The 17,328-nt window shown below is 47.5% G+C and overlaps 1 protein-coding gene across 3 annotated transcripts in view; it reads right to left on the bottom strand.

The window, feature by feature from the left end:
- Positions 1–11,526: 11,526 nt before the first annotated feature.
- Positions 11,527–17,328, bottom strand: part of WDR7 (WD repeat domain 7) — a 290,874-nt gene continuing 285,072 nt past the window's right edge. For 2 of the 3 annotated variants that reach the window (XM_079784070.1, XM_079784069.1), the window contains exon 28: positions 11,529–15,882. In XM_079784070.1, coding sequence (XP_079640196.1) covers positions 15,679–15,882 — 204 coding nt within the window. In that variant the 3' untranslated portion in view covers positions 11,529–15,678. Of the gene's footprint in view, positions 15,883–17,328 lie in introns of all 3 variants that reach the window. The other variant, XM_079784071.1, reaches the window with a different exon arrangement.

The following is a 17,328-nucleotide window of genomic DNA, read 5'->3' as shown; positions in this document are numbered from 1 at the left end:
TCTGTGTGCATGTGTGTGTGCCTCTGTGTGTGTCTCTGTATGTATGTGTCCTCTGAATGTGTGTGTCTCTGTGTGCGTGCCTCTGTGTGTGCCCTCTGTATGTGTGTGTCTATGTGTGTCTCTCTGTATGTGTGTGCCTCTGTGTGTGTCTGTATGTGTGTGCCCTCTGTATGTGTGTGTCTCTGTGTGTGCCTGTGTGTGCCTGTGTGTGCATGCCTGTGTGTGCATGCCTCTGTGTGCGTGCCTGTGTGTGTGCCCTTTTTCCACACACACTGCAGTGCTGGGAGTGGGAAGAGGAGAGAAGAAGGCAGAAGACAATAACAGAAAACGAAGCTGCACATTCAGGCAGGAGGCCGTGTCCTTCCCCACAACCAGATGCAGATTTCAATCAATGCAATCAATGGGCAATGTTTACTGGCCATAAAAACAGCCCAGAGGTTGCTGGTCAGCGGCTCTAAGATGGATGACCAGTGGCCCCAGAGGTCCCAAAGGTCAAAGATGACTATCACCTTAAAATGTAATCTGTGCAGGCCCCCAGCCCCGGGGCCTAGCGGGTGGTGCAGGCCCTGTGGGCCATCAGCAAGTCCCTGCCAAACCAGGCCACGCTCAGCCACGCTGCCAGCTCAGCCCAGCCCAGCAGCCGGGCAGATGGCCTTCGGGCATCATGGGCGGTGCGTCTGTCTGTCCATACTCCCATGCCCTACTGTGCAGCTGTCCTCCTAGGCAGAGAACCCACACATTTGTCCCCCCAGTGCTGCCCCTCGGACATCCCTTGCGGGGCTGCAAAAGGGCAGACCTGCGGTCTTGCTTCCAGACCCCTTGTCCTCAAGCAAACCCTTGCTTCCCCGGCTAGGAATGCTGCTCCGGCCTCTTAAGTGCAGAGTAAAGGTCATTGTCTTGCATTGCAACTGTGGGAAAGGATGATGTCAGTGGCCCTGCTCCACCTGGAGTGACGAGGGAGCAACCCTCAGGCCTAAGGACTCTCTTTCCGGTGTCCCCTCCCTCCTTTCTCAGCCCAGAATTACCTCCAGTTTCTTCCCCCAGACATTCCTTCCCGAGCCTCCTGCCCCCGGGCAGACACCGGAGCAGCACGTGGTGCATCTCAGCCTCACCAGCTCATCTTCAAATACTTCTTCCTCCTCCTCCCTGCTCACTGTCTGATGGATGCCAGACTTTCCTCCCGTCCTTGCTTTCCTTAATCATTACCATCCGCGCTGTTGCCTTGGGGAAGCCGCAGGGATGGGAAATGCCTGAGGGACACTGCCCAGTTGCACCGGCTCCTGAAAGGGCCACCGCCGTCTTCCTATTGTTGCTGATTGGCTGCCGGGGCTCTGAACTCGAGGAGGATCTGAGCTGCACATGAACCCCCTTTCACAAATCATCGCCGTTCGGCCCGTTTGGCTGTTTAATGGTCGGCGAGTCACCCGAAGATGCAGTATTTCCCAAAAGCCAGGAAGCAAATAAATTATTACAGTTTAAAAATGAATCTATTTATTGATCTCCTTCTTTTACACTGTGAATGCTAATTGTTTTTCATGGTGCATGCATTTGGGATTCATCAAAATGAATTCTTAATGAATTTCCAAACACAAAAATTATAGCAGATAACCAAGAGAAGCGAATCATCCTCAGAGGCCTGTGTTTCTCAGAGGCCTGCTCCTCTGAGGGCACTCGCGGTAAGATCTGAGACATCGCTGTCCACAGTGATAGACGAGTGTGTGGACATTACAACAAGCTACTCTGTTTGAGCACCTACGGTGTGCCAGGCTTTGGGCTCAGACATTTATAAATGTTTCATTGAATCCTTACAGCAGTTGCAAGGTCAATTTTATTATCCCCACTGGCCTGTCTTGAATTTCCACATTTTTTTGGTGATGAAATTAAAAATATAATTATGATTGAATATACTTTTCTTTATAATACAGGTCTACTTAGGAAAAAGCTGGAATCCTTTTTGGGGGGGATATATGTATTTCACTGAACTGGGGTTCAAAGTTAGCACACCCTGTCATCAGGTTGATTGCAAACGTTGATCTAAGAAACCATTCCCAGCTGAGCACCATGACAACCCAGGAGGCAGTGGGATTCGGTCAGCAGGTGTAGTTCTCTACCCCTGCTCTAGCTCATTGGTCAACCCGAGATTTGTCAAAACCATCTGGGAAAATTTCCCCCTTATTCCCACCCTGGACAGGAGACAGAGGCTGGATGGGGAGGTTTATTGCCATTTCAACAGCCCCCACTCTGCATGCCTCCGTTTACCAGAGGAGGCTGTGGCCCAGGTCATACACCCGAAACAAACACCCTGCCTTTGGCTTCTGAATGAATTTTTGCTTTGAAGTTTGCCAAATCGGTCCATGTGAACACACACACCGCCCACACGTTGCCCTTGAACGGTGCACGCTCACAGAGCTGGAAACACGGGATGCCTTTTCCCATTTTGTACCTAATCAACTGTGAACTTTCCGAGCTGAGCGGTCAAGGGTCGGCCTGGAAGCCTGGACAGGGAGGAGGGGTCGCTGTGGGTCAAGCTCTGTTTCTTCAGAGGCCTCTCCCTTTCTGTGCCTTGTCAGTGGCCCTTTCCTGGTCATTTCCAGCTGACTAAAGACCCCGAGAGTCCCTTTGTCCCTGCTCCTCTTCCTCGTGTGATCAAGGCTGGGTAGAGGCCACCTGCTCTGGTCCAGCTTCTGCTGTAAACTGTGAGTTAGGGGCACTCCCAGCCTCCTGCCCCACCACCAACCAAACCGTCCAGGTTTACTGGGCCAGGTGGACGGCCTGCTCTGCCATTAACTAGCCACCCACTCCTTCCTTCATTCATGCTTTTCATCACTCAGCAGGGCTCACGGAGAAGCTAGCAGGACACCAGGTGCTGGGGTGAGTGATTGACCAGCCGGAGTCCCTTTCCCCACCTACAAGCTGGGACAGTCCAGCGTAGTTCAAGATGTTGCCACAAATGAGATGACATTTCTGAAAGCTGCTACTGGAGCAGCAAAATCATTTTAAGCAGGCATTCAGCATGTGGACTGTAGATGCTACTATTACACCCAGCTTCCTTTGTTTTCTAACACCGTATTTTATAAAAAGCAGGAATTGTAAGTGCTGGGATTGTTTTAAGTGCAGTTAAGTGCATTTCTGAGCCAACAAGGAAGCTTAGCCTTTGTCTTCATGAAATAGATTCCATGTGAGACTGTAGCTGTATATTGTATGGCCAAGATTTTAGTCAATATATTGGAAGCAATTCAGCCTACCACTCCCCCAGTGGGAGGCAGAAGCAGGGTGGGCTGGTGGGGTTTGGAGGGTCACCTGAATGCAGTTTGTGTAGGTGGTTCTCACTCCTGGGGCTTATGTTCCTGATCAAGGTACTGCAAATCCAAACAGTGCAAATTAAACGTGAGAATCCCTATTGCAGCAAGGCCCTTATGTGGGATTATGTGAATGAGAGTAACTGTGGAAGGCTCCCACGGGGGAGAGAACAGTAGGAATAAGAGCATCAACACCTTCTAGAAATAATAATAAAATGCAAAGAAAGCAAAAAGAAAAAAAAAAGCATTGAGGTGTGGATGTGAATGGTATTTTCTAAGAATGGTGAGTGGCCTGGGCTACCCACCTCTCCCACTGGGGAAACCCGTGGCTCTCTGTCATTCCCGACATTTCAGCTAGTTCAACCCCCCAGCTTCTGCCTTCACAATGACCCAACCCTTCCTCTTGGTATCCTCCGCACCCACCATAGTTCTGGTTCTCAGAGTCTCTTGATTAGACTCACCACCATCTCCCACCTGCTCTTCCTGTCATAATTCTCTCCTCAGTGTGCCACCAGGACCAGCCAAGAAACAGGACTAGTCTCTTCCTCAGTGTGCCACCAGGACCAGCCAAGAAACAGGACTGTCCCTGCCCTTAAATACATTGGGATCTCCTAGACCTCACAGGAAAAAGCCAAACTCCTTGGCACTGGCTGTGAAGATCATCAGCCTCCGTTCACAGGCGTGGCGGATGTACAGTCTGTTTTCAAGCTTTGGCTACAAATGGCTTAACCAGTGGGGAAGGTGATTCCATCAGACAAGGGGTGGGAGGTGGACAGCTGCAGGGCTGGCTGCTCTAGAAACCCAGTGGTGTCACCAAAGGCTCCAGTTTGCATCTTTCTGCCCTGCAAACCCCGTGGGTTGGCTTGGGCTTTAGGTGGGTTTCAATGTGGCTCACATGGCCCCAGGCATCACATACTTACCCAGCTATGTCCACACATAGGAATTTCTACTTGAATGTCCCTTTTAATTGGAGATGAAAACCTTTCCCCAAAGCATCCCCTCATATCTCATTAACCAGAATGGCATTCAGACCTTTTCCTAGCCATAACTAGGACTGAATTTGCATTATTGATTTAAATGAATCAAGCTTCAATCCCCAATACCTGAGCACATGGTCATGTGGTTTGAAGAAGAGGGCCAGATCCAGGCTAATTATCAGGGAAGAAAGGGGAAATGGTTCTTGAGTAAGCAATTGGCTATATTAGCTGATCCTTGAAAACACCACCACTTTCACACTCCATGCCTTCACCCCGGTCTCCACTTTACCTGAATGTTCTTCCACCCCAGGCAACTCCTACTCATCCCTCAAGAGCCTTCCATAATGCCACCAGCTGTGCTATGTGGCTGTGCTGGGAAATCCCACATGGCAAAGAACTGTGGGAAATGTGGGAAACCTGTGGGAGCTGAGGGTGGGCTCCAGGGACAGCCAGCAAGAATGCGAGGCCTTCAGGCCTACCACCAGAAGGCACTGAATTCTGCCCATACAAGGCTCAGATGAGACCACAGCCCTAGCCAACACCTTGAAGTTGATACCCTGTTTTCATTTTGCCACTCCTCCTACCCCACCCAGCCCATTCTCCACATGGCAGCTGAGCATTTCCCCTCTACATCACATCACACTTCCCAACTTACAACTTTCAAATGAATCCTCTTAAAGCCCCCTGGCGGTGGCCTACATGATTCTGCACAGTCAGGACTCCTTGCTCCAGTGACAATGTGCCAGGCTCACCAGCTGCTCACCGACTGCCCCACACCTTCCCACCTCTGGGACTTCACATGTGTTCTTTCCTTTGCCAGAAGGTCTTCCCGGTCCCGACTGCTCTTCAGGTACCGGCTCCTTCTCCTCCTTCGGAGCCTGGTGGCTGACTTTGCCACCCCGTCCCTGGGTTAGCAGGTCTTAGCCCTCTCCTTCTCTTCTTCACAGCCTGTATTATGATTTGTGGTTGGTTTATCCTCCCACCCCTGTGAGCCCTGTCCCTCCTCACTACAATGGGGGCCCTAGAAGGACAGAGATCATGATTGTTTCATTCACCACTGCAATCTCAACACCTACTTCTCTGCCTGGGACATGGTAGACATTCAACAAATATTGCTCAAGTGAATAAATGCGTTTAATTTTCAGTTGAATCTACCAGAATGTGTGGTATATAATCAAACAAAGGCTTGTCCTCTTCTGTGTGTCACTGGAAATGAAGGCTTTGGAGACAAAGGCTGGAAGAAGAAAATAAATGAAGGCAGGACTCAGTGGGGCTTGGGCAGCCTGGATCCAGGGAAGCACAGCTTGAAGCTCTTAGGCAAGCAGAGTCCTGGTTGACCAGGGGAGGGCACCCAGAACCCAGTGCCTGTGTCACCCTGGGGCACACTGGCCGAGCACAAGCATTGAGAATTGCTCTAAGTTAGATCACCAGAAAAAAGGGGTTGTGTGTGTGTGTGTGTGTGTATGGTGTGCACTCACAGTATGTACAATGAGGTTCACAAAATACACATTAGCTGGATAGCTTTTGGGATGCATAAGCGATGTGAGTGCCTTGGCTGTATTAATTTAGCGTTCCCTAGAAATGCCTGAAAAATAATAGGCATTCAATGATTCATTGTGGAATAAATAAATGAAGATTGAATTTCGAGGTCCTTGGTTTTTATTGAGGTCAATATGAGAATGAAGCATTCTCAGCTACTGCAAAACTGGCCTTGAACGTACCATCTATCGATGGAGGAAAGAGCTCTTTGGACTTGAATCTCACTCCCCCTTTAACTAGCTGTGTGACCTTAGGCCAGGAACTGTACCTGTCAGTGTGTCCATTCTCTAACCTACAGAACGTGGGCTAACTCAGAGGATTTTTGAGAGGCTCAAATGAAACCATGTCTATCAAATCCCTGATAGGGTCTTGATAAATGTTACTCCTCCCTTCAAATTCTTTTATTTAAGGTCTAGGCAATGCGTTCCACCAGAACGTAAGGATAGGGTGTTGGGCCTCTCTGTATAGATACTTAGGATTATTTAATCCACTTCTGCTCCAGCTGTTATGACATGTGAAGCCACGCTGGATGGTAAACTGCAGTTCTTGGTACTCTGAAAGCCTCATCCACCCCATTCCTCTAAGTTTTGGGAACAACAAGCAGAAAGTGGAGTGTGAGGGGCGGGGAGGAAGTGAGATACAGGAGCAGATGCTTTGGCAATAAAGGGGCAGGCAAGCACATTTGGACCCTCTGAAAGGACCCCTTGGCTCATTAGGAAAGAGACCTAAGATTTGTGCACCATGGAATCAGGGCCTGTCACATGCTCTGTGGGTATGGTGGTGTGTTCTGGTTTGCTCTAGAAAATTCCGCTAAATTCCAGTGTTTTCTGGAATGAGGTCATCATGGACGTGGGGGCCTAAGCAATGAAAACCCAGTATGTGACGGTAGAGACTGGAGTTGCCTCTGTCTGGGTGGGGGTCCTCTTTGGTCAGTGCTGGCCAAGTGAAGTACATAAGTTTTGTGCTTCTCCTGTCTAGATGGGAGTGCAGGTCACCTGGGAGGTGTGTCCCAAAAGTTTTATTTTTTATTTCTTTTTTAAAATCTTAAGTTTATAGAGTATGTTTATTTATGTAGGTGACTCTCAACTTGTTAGAAAATGCCTCTCTGCCCCGGCTGGTGTCACTCAATGGTTGAGTATTGACCTATGAATCATAAGGTCATGGTTCAATCCCAAGTCAGGGCACATGCCCAGGTTGTGGGCTTGATCCTCAGTAGGGGGAGTGCAGGAGGCAGCCAATTAATGATTCTCTCTCATCATTGATGTTTCTATCTCTCCCTTTCCCTTCCTCTCTGAAATCAATACAAAAATATTTATATTTTAAAAAGAAAAGGAAGAAAATGCCTCTCTGGAGAAGAGTATCCTAAGGAAGAAGAAATCCCAGCAAAAGTAACCAGGAGAAGAGGTCACAGAGATGTGGCCCCAGGAAGGCAGGGAGAGAGCAGGTCGGGAGGACTGGCCAGCAGCACCTAGTGCTACCAAGTAATCAACGAAAATGGGGGCCCATTTCTGTGGATCACATTCCATTTTCCCAGAGGTATCTATACTAATAAAAGGGTAATATGCTAATTAGTGAACGTCTTCTGGACATCCTTCCAGACAAAGCCGCAGTGGCTGTGAGGGCCAAGGGCAGGCAGCCATGGCGGTGGCTGCAAGGCCCCGGGTCAGGCCTCGCAGCTGTGACGGCTGGAAGTGGCAGCAGCAGCGGGGTGATGGGGACGGCACCTTCCCCTGATTGGCCGGTTGCCTCCCGCAGAGGAGTGGGCCTAAGCGGTCAGTAGAACATCCCCTGAGGGCTATCGGACTGTGAGAGGGGGCAGGCCAGACTAAGGAACCCCTTCCCCCCAGTGCACAAATTTTCATGCACTGGGCCTCTAGTCCATTTCATAAGAGCAGATACTGGTCCCTGAGTTACAATGAAATCACTCCACGAAATGTTGTACATGTTAAAGCTCACACCTTTTAACACAACCATTTTATGGTAAAATAATCATATTATTCGCAACTGAGAATCAACATAAAAATTTGGTGCAATGGTCATAAAATCCCAAGAAAAAAATAATGCTCTTAAAGACTTTAAATGAATCCCAACCCTTTTCTGTGCTGGCACGTTTATTCAACTTTTAAAAGAGGTCGGCTGTCCCCTCACCTCCTGTTCTTTGAGGGGCCCTGGAGGAAGCGAGGAAGCGAGGAGGCGGGGCCTGCACGAGAGAGTCTAGGATGTGACTACGAGGTGGGCCCTGTATTAGCTCTGTGATCCTGGCCATTTATCTTAAGTGATCTGCAATTTTTTCATCTGTTAAAGGGAGATAATAATTCATGGCTTTTTGGGTTAAGAATTAAGCAGAATAATGACTGCAGCTAGTATAGCGTCTGTCACAAAATAAGTACATTCAGAAATGTCAGTCCTTTCCACCTGCCTCCTCACTTTGTAAAAGTGAGCCCTTTGTTCTGGGCTGAAGAAAAGAATAAAATGCGGGGAGGTGGGGTGAGGATGAATGGAAAAGCATATTTCCCTGTGACAAAGAAGCAGGAAATGAAGAAGTCCTGAAAAATCTCATCTTTATACTTTAGGATGATAATAATACCATTTATTTAAAGTGTACTTGATGCCAGTTCCGTTCTAAGTGCTCTACATTTGTTAACTCTTTTCTCTTTTAACCCTAATAACAAGACCAGGAAGCAGGTACATTATTCCCATTTGACAGACGAGGAAACCGGGGCACGAGGAGACACGGAAGGAGCTGGGGCTCCAGGAGAATTGTCTAGCTAAGTGGCAGAGGGAGATCTGAACCTGGGCAGGTTCATTTTCTGGGAAAGAGCCACTGAGACTGAGATTTGCTGGAAGGAAGTATGCTGAGAAGTGTTCTGGGATCTATGCGGGGAAGCGAAATGGGCAGAGTGAGAAGTTGGGCTGTGATGTGGTTGCAATAGAGGTGTCAGCAGTGAAGCTGGGATGGCCCTGGGGTGATGTCCCAAATTGAGGTCGGGAGGGTGGAGTCTTTGTAAACCCAGGACCATCTGTGGGTGCAGCTGCCTTGGGGAAGGGGCTCTTTCCAGCCCAGGAAATTCCTGGAGAAGGACTCAACTGAGAGATGCCAACTGTCAACCACCCACACCTGGTCCCTTGGCATCCATTATAGTCACCCTTTGCCGTACTCAGGTCCACTTCCTTTAAATAAATTCTGGGAGCAGCTCTTCTAGGATTCTGGAGGGAAATGTTCCTGGGGTAAACCACATCGCTGATGTTGCAGTTGCTTCCAAGCCACCGCTGATACATGCGGTCACTCCAAGTTTCCCTCCCCACTGGCGAGAACCTCTGCTAATCTATTCGGCTGACCCAGATCCTCAGCCCTGAGGGGTATGAACCTGATAGCCATACCCTTCAGGTCTACAAGTGAGGCAAGGCATTTTGACTTTTTGGGGGCAGCTGCCTTCAGCTTCCTATTATTTATTCTTGACTTCTTTGGGTTGGATGGGTGCCATGTTTTATTAATCGTTTCAAAAAAAATCTCTGCAGCTCACGCCCCTCTGGCTACCACTCCAATTTTGCTGCCCATAATGAAAACGGCACCCACTGGTCTCTAGTGTTTCAGGACCCTATCGTCCCATTGTTATCAGGGCCCAGTGCGGTTATGGCACCGCTCCCCTCAGCCCTGGCCTACGGTGCAGCTGGGGCCCTCTCGCCAGCACAGTCCTGGTTGCCTGGAACCAGAACGTCCTCCGGCCTTCCTCGCAGAGTGGTCCTCTGGTGGGTTTCTGGCCTCACACAGCTTGTCTACTCCAGCAGTCCCACCACGCTGAGCTTTTCCTTCTTTCTTCCACCATCTGCAGAGGCAGCTCTGGCATATTTCTCCTTGACTTCACATCAGCCATTGTTTCCTCCCAGCTGAGTGGTACCCTGTCCCTGGGTCCTTGCCAGGGTGTTAAACCCCCATATCAATAAACTCCCCTTCGTCTTATTGATAGTCTGTCTCCCCTTGACCCAATACCCCCAGACTCCAGCCCCATGATTCTCCCAGTTCCTGCAGGTGCATGCTAGCTGGGTCTTGCACCTCCCTTGGGATCTAGTTCTTAGCAGGCCCAGCACACCCACAGCCAGGTTTGATTGTGACTAAACCCTGGCTAAGTGGACTAATGGCCAGGAAAGGAGAGCAAGGGAGAGGGCTCTGCAGGTCCTCAAACAAAGGAGTGGGCCACTTAGGCAAGACGGGGAGAGTTTACGAGAACCCGGGGATTCAGGATTGCTCCAGTGCATCAGCTTCCACAGCCCCATCCATCTCAGTCAGGGCTCTGACCATGGGCGCTGGCCCTTTGGAGGCCAAGAGCTCAGCCTCTTCCAGAGCCCCCCTCACCAAGCGAGTCCTGGGCCCGACCACAGCTTGTGCTCGCTGCAGGGATGGGGCTCTCCTTATGCTGCCAAGGACTCTCTGGCCTGCACATTCAGCCTTTAGTTGGTGATTAATCACCCTTAGCTTTTCATTGTCTTTTTTCCAGCGTGTCCAACAACAGCTGTTTGAATCCACTGTCCTTGTAATTCCTGTTTTCCCTTACTTCCCAAACACCTTTCCCACTGCAGACTCCAGAGCATCCCCTTCCCCGGGATGCCATCCTAAATCCACTGTCAAGGACCTACACCACTGAAAGCTCACCATGCACGGCCCCAGCACGCCAGAACGCACCCACGGTCACCCCCACCAGCAAGAGGATCCTCACGGTCAGGCTCAGTGGGTGCCCAGACCCCAAATCCCATTTTAGATCCTTTTCCTTGCACCACTCCTAGTATAAGGTGACCAGACGTCCCGCTTTTGGCGGGACAGTCCCGATTTTTAACAATTTGTCCCGTGTCCCGCGGCATTTTTAAAAAGTCCCGATTTTTGGAAAGAATGCACGACAAGCTAGGGGACGGCGGGAGAACGGGAAGGGAATATACGGTTTTGGGCGACCATGTGGCTATTTAGCCAGGGTATGAGTTTTATATTATTTTTGTTAATTTTATAATGTTAAACTTTAATAATAACAAATAATTGTTGAGAACTGATTATCGAGAACGGCTTATCAAAGTTTGCATTGTTGATCAGTTGTTAGAATTCGACCACCATCGTTTGGACTTAATGAACAATGGCATGTTTTGGGACTGGCAACGACGAAAACATTTTGTAACTGTCTCTCAGACGATACACATCGTACTGCGTGCTAGTAAGCTAGTTAAGCAAGTGATGTCATTACAAATCAGCTATTCAGATAATTTAGGTAAGTAATTTATTTATTTATTTCATAAATACATAACTTTTCTTGAATTTAGCAGACAGTACTCGTATTATTTATATTTTATAGTGGCGGCAAAAAGTCTAGCGCCAGCCTTGAAAGTGACACGACTTACGTTACAGCAAATTCAGAGGAAAAATAATACAAGTTAGTATTGTTATTATTTAGAAAGAAATATAGGATTAAAATTAAAATAATTTTTAAAATATAGTTACTTTATAACAATCAAATTAATTTAATTTATAAACTAACAATAAAATACATGTAATTATGTACCTACTTACTGTGTTTTTAAGCAATATGTATATAATAATTTATAATATAATTTTAAATTATTTTTTTTAGATTTTTAACATAATGAGTAAGAAAAGAGGATGCAAATTCAACGATGATCTAAGAAGTGAATTTCCTTTTATTAAAAAAACCGAAAGCGATTACAATATAGACCAAATTTTTAATCAAGAACCCCTCCCCCCCCCCGGGCCGAAACCGGTTTGGCTCAGTGGATAGAGCGTCAGCCTGCGGACTCAAGGGTCCCAGGTTCGATTCCGGTCAAGGGCATGTACCTTGGTTGCAGGCACATCCCCTGGGTATGCTGGGGAGAGTGGGTGAATTGCTTACCTGTTTCCTCGAGATGAGTTCCTCCCTGGCTTGAAAAGCACTAATGAGGATGCTTTCATAACTAATTTGTTTAACGTCACTTGGGAAAGTAGAAACAATTTAAATTTTAAAGACACATGAGCTCCTTTCTCATGCAAATGATTGAAACAGATGTGAAGGAGGGTCTAAGATTTGCCAACAAGAATCAAAAAGCAAGAAGATTCTGAGATGTCAGCACATAAGCGATGTAACCAAGAAAAAAAAAAATGTACAGAAACCGGAAGTCCAGCTGCCTTCACTCTTCATGGCGCTGCCTCTATAAAACCCTAGGTTGTGAGCGCGGTTCCTTTAAACGACAATTACAAGCACAAGCCTCCCTGTGGTCTTTTTTTTTTTTTTTTTACTTTGTAAATAGCAGAAAGAACTGAACATCTAATTTTTGAAATTCCTCCGGCTTTTCTTTTTGACCTTTGGTATTTGTATGTATTGACGATCTCGAAACCACTGGACAAAAACACCTTGAAGTGTCAAGCTTTAAAAATGAGTCTTCTTTCTCTTTCTCCTGTGCAGCGTGGATTATCTTGGCCTTGTCAAAATACATTCTCTAGTTAGAGGCTGGAAATATCTCCCTCCTGGCTCCAAAGTATTGATTTTCTTCAACACTCAGCTCTGTCAGTCAGCCAAGGGGTGAAAGGTGAAAGTTCACCCTGCACGGCTTGGCTTTACCTTCCTATTAATGTCATGCCCTTTCCGCATTTGATCGGTTTATGTGATCACCAATCACATAGAACTGGTGCTGCCCCGTTTTCCCTAGAAGGACACATTTAAGTCACCAGGAGATGCTAACACAGTTCCTGGGATGGACACTGGGCGTTTGACTAGGGCCAAGATGCAGCCATCCACTCCTTTAATGTTTATTTCTTAAAGAAAATTATTCGGCTACATGACGAGTGACTCGTTTCAAGATGTTCTATGTTGTTGTCTGAAAGTTAAAGAAGTACACTCACCACTTACACATATAACCCTCTGTGAGCCATAGTGATCTCTTTTGTTACTCTTGCTCTTTTGAAAACCAATTCCACCCTTTACTTCAGGGACTCAAATCCAACTCCAAACGAGTATTAAATTAAGTTAATTGCATCTGACAAGACATAACTTGGTACAATTAACAATCCATTTAGGAGCAACTTGGGGTGGAGATGAGAGCAATGTGCATGCAATTCCCTTGCCCAAACCACAGAGGGTGCTGTTGAGTTTCTGGTAGGGTGTTTCTCAGTACTCACACTTGGGCACTGCAGGGGAGGACTCCCTCGCTGCTGTGCTATTGTCCTTTGTGAACAAGTTCACCTTTCCTGAAGCTAGCTCTCTGGGGAAATGGATAATTAGATGGAAACAGAGGCTTGATTTGGTACCAAAGGGAGTTGGGGTGGGGAGAAAGCATATGGATTTCAATTGAGAATGTTTAAGAGTGAATAATGGTTTTAATGGGAAGAACAATCTTCAGTACCATCCAGCTTTATTTAACACACGTATGTACAGAGGTACACCCGGCACATATAGAATCTACTAAGTGGAGTCATCAAGAGCTGTCTTGGGAGGCAGACATTTAATCCACTCGCTGGACACGGCGAGTCCAGGCAGTACTTTCCCACACAGGTATCGCGTCATGTCATCTTCCGCTTGTAAATGATCAGTGAGGCCACATGTGCCTCTGCGTTAACAAGGACAGGTCCAAATACAGTGCCCATGAAGGTAATAAAACACCGAAAGCATACACTGGCGTGACAATACGAAGTTTACGTCGGTGCTGAGAAACATAAGCTGTGCTGAAGTGTGGACTGTGGTTGTCAAAATAGCCAAGGAAAGATGTGTGTTAACAAGAATGCAAATATTAAGTTTAGCAGTGAGAGATATCTGTCTAACCATCACCCATCATCCACCCCAGAGTTTTGTAATCAAAATAGTCTACAGGCCAATAACTTCGGCTGTCTGCAGACAACGCGGGACAGGCTGGCCGAGCCACTGCCCAGGTGCGTGGCTCCTGCAGGCCTCACGGCGTTGTTCTAAATGCCCGTGGTGTGCGCCATCCATCCGTGCATGCGGGGGCCTGCCTAGCAGCCTCACACCTGTCTCAGGATGCACTGAACATTTTGTTTTAAGAAATCTCTAAGGTATCCTTCCACATCAGCATTCCAAAACAGCTGTGTAGTCCAGAATGAATATATCCCCACTGCAGTTCACACAGGAGACAGGTGCTGGGGCCCGCGAGGACTCGAGCCCTTGGGGCAACCATTTACCTCAGCTTCTCTACCTACATCGGACACAACAGCATGTCCAGCAAACAACGTCTACACTGCATTAGTTCTTGGTTTCTTCCTGGAAACTATATTTCTAATCTTTATAAGTACAATGTACATGCATGTTTCATAAATTCACCTTTGAAAGAACACCCAAAGTCTACAACCAAGGAATAGTACAGGTTTGCCATCAGTGGAAATAACATACTTCACATCAATAGGGGAGAGATGTCTAGTGGTCTTAGTTTCTTAACAGGGTCTTTAAAAATCTATTTCAAGAAAATTACAGATATATTTGTTCCCGGGCTATGGTCTTACTCTTTCGTATATTACATAAACCCGGACATCTATCTACACCTTTTAAATTAAGTGCTCCCATTATGATTTTGGTTCCTCTGTAAACTTCACATATTTTCTCTGAATTTCATAATTCACTTTCTATTTCTGCATTAACACCCCATTTTACTCAACTAACCAACCAACCAACCAAATCCCCAACTATATACAGATCGAGGTTTGTCAGGAGCGATTCATACAGAATATGGTTTGATGGATTTCCCCCATCACTGTGAGCGAGAGCCACAGAATGTGACATGCGAGGTGAGAACGGCTGGGAAAGCCACCGGCAGAGGGTGGTGAGCTCTCACTGCAATGCTGCTCAGGCTGACCAAGCCCCATGCTCATACAGACGCCCGGGTGCTTGCTCCACTGTTACTAATTTTCTAGGATACTTGTTTAAAGGAAACGCTGTCTTTGTCTGTAGTTGATCAGTGATAACTGACCTAAGCCGTACGCCTGGAACTGCAGGTCTCTGAAGTTTCTGGAAGGAAGGGCAAGCTCTGACTTTAACATCTGCAGCCACAGACACAGCGTCTTCTTTTTAGGTATATGTTATGCTTCTAAACTTGTTCTTTTTTATAAAAGTCCATTTAAGAGATTAGTTATAGTGACTGGATAATTATATTAACTAGATCATCAAGAGAGATGATTTTGTTTTAAACTACTAAATACACCATCACTTAAGCAGGATGTGAGCATTTAAGAAGGCTATGTGTCTGGGAAACTGTATTCTCCACTAGGGGAACAATTTTTTTTTGGTATATTTTCTCATTAATCCCAAATTGGTTAGGTATTAATAAAGAAGATAGTGGTTAAACCCTACGAAATCAGATTAGCAATTTCCTGGCAATCAGCTGAAGGAAAAAAAACAACAACCATGTAAACACAGAATCTTTGTGGTAAACAATAATATGTTTTAGGAAATCCAAAGGAAAATAATTTTGACAATGAGGACGGCCATGTTACCTCAAAACCCAGTGCCAGAATGACCGGCCCCAGCAGCACTTCAGAAAGGGGGTGCAGCTTGAGGGGCTGGGCGGCGATCAGTGTTCGCTGACTTTCGGGCTTCCGGTGCAGCCCGCCAAGGAGTGTGCGCCCAGGGACCCGCCTCCCCTCCCTCTCCAGCAGGGAGACGTGACCTGTGACCGAAGGCCACATCCTGCAGAGCGGTGTGTGCATGCCTCTGAATCAATAGGTGCCCCGAGCAGGCGAATGTCCCAGAGCATGCAGAAGTGACACAGACCAGGCTGCGCCCCGATGCCCCTGGGTGGGCAGCACTGAGGAGGGACCCAGCGTAAGGACAGAGGGATCTGGGCTTAGAGAACTGCACGCGCGAGAGCAGGCACGGGCAGCGCCGGCCTCAGACCATGAAGCGGTGCTCCTTCCCGTCGTGGGCCATCAGGATGATGTTGCGGTTGGACGTCCAGATGAGCCGGGCCAGTCGGAGGGCGTTGTGGGGGCCGGGGGAGGCCGGCTGCACAGGGGGCACCTGGTAGGTTTTAATACAGCGCAGCTGGGGTGCCGAGTTCAGCATGCCGATGCTTCCCAGCAGCGAGGTGTTCATCTGGGGACACAGGGACATGAGAGCACACGTGTCACACAGAGACTCCTTCCCTTCCCTGCTGCACAGGCCAGGTGACACCCACTCCCGGTCACTTCTCCCCACAGCCTTACTCACGCTCATCAGAGAGCTTATTCTGAACCTCTGAAGGGAACTTTCAGTGTATTTGAAGTTGTTCTGATATTATCACAGTAAAAACATAAATCCAGAGAAATTTTACTTTGTGAGTAGATTCTGACAGCAGGAAAGCGCAATCTTTAAGAAGGACGCTACACTGTGCATGTTAATAAAACAGTTCAAGCCTGGCTGGTTTTGCTCGGTGGCTAGGGTGTTGGCTTGTGGGTCGAGGAGTCACGGGTTTGGTTCCCAGTCAAGGGCTCGTACCTCGGTTGCAGGTACGTTGATGTCTGTCTCTCTCTCTCTCTCTCTCTCTCTCTCTCTCTCTCCCTCCCTCCCTCCCTCCCTCCCTCCCTCCCTCCCTCCCTCCCTCCCTTCCTCCCTCTCTTCTACTATCTCTAGAACTCAATGGTAAAAATATCCTCGGATGAGGATTTGAAAAAAAAAGTTTCAATGAGACAGTATTTGGAAATTATGGGTATTTTGTACTGCAGACCTCTTTGTTCTCAACAGTGCTGACGGATGAGTCCACAAAGGCAAGTGTGGGGACTTATAATTAGTTCAAGAAAACGAAGCAAAGTTAAGCAGTAGACCTCCCCATCCCTATCTACCAACACCTGCCCTCCTCACCTGCTGTTTAAAAAATTCAGTCTCTGGAAAGCTCTGCTTTGGTTTGAAGGGAAAATACGAATCAGCTTCATCTGAACACTGTGTCTGTGCCTCACTGTTTTGCTGCCGTGCTAAAGATAGTATACTTCCATGCCTTATTAGCAGTATCTCTTTATTAGTCATTGATTCCTGCTTTCTGGCAGATTTTCTGAATTTGACTTGAATTTTAAGTTCTTTTAATCCATTCACATAAGTGAAAACTAACATGGAAATTATGGCTCCCAAACAACTATGCATTAGGGTCCAAGTGCTGAATATCAGGCAGCAGTTATCTTAGTAAACTGCTGTCCGAGTGACTGCATCTGATGAGCCCTTTAGATGCCAAATATCAGGTAACATTTTCCCAATGCATGCTTTTTGTGGTATTGCAAACCACAGGGGAACCACACTGAAAATCAGGAACGAGGTCTCGGAAATAATGTTTTCCTTTGCACTACTTTTCCTACCAATTCTTTTCCATCTAGACGTGTGACATTCTGGGGGTCTGTGTGAGGCATGCAGATTGTGACCCAATGCATGCAGACGGCTGACAGCCGGAGCCCTGGCCAGCCCTCGGACACTGAGAAGTGCGGGCGCGGCTGCTCTGCATGTGGGTCAGAGCAGCACACAGCCGCTCCTTCCCCGGGCCTGCTCAGAGCAGGACGGTGTCAGAGGACGTAAATC

This window comes from Cnephaeus nilssonii (genome assembly GCF_951640355.1).
Source record: "Cnephaeus nilssonii genome assembly, chromosome: 11".
Taxonomy (NCBI): Eukaryota; Metazoa; Chordata; class Mammalia; order Chiroptera; family Vespertilionidae; genus Cnephaeus; species Cnephaeus nilssonii.
The sequence above is the reverse complement of the archived record's forward strand: the minus strand, read 5'-3'. Positions and strand labels throughout refer to the sequence as shown.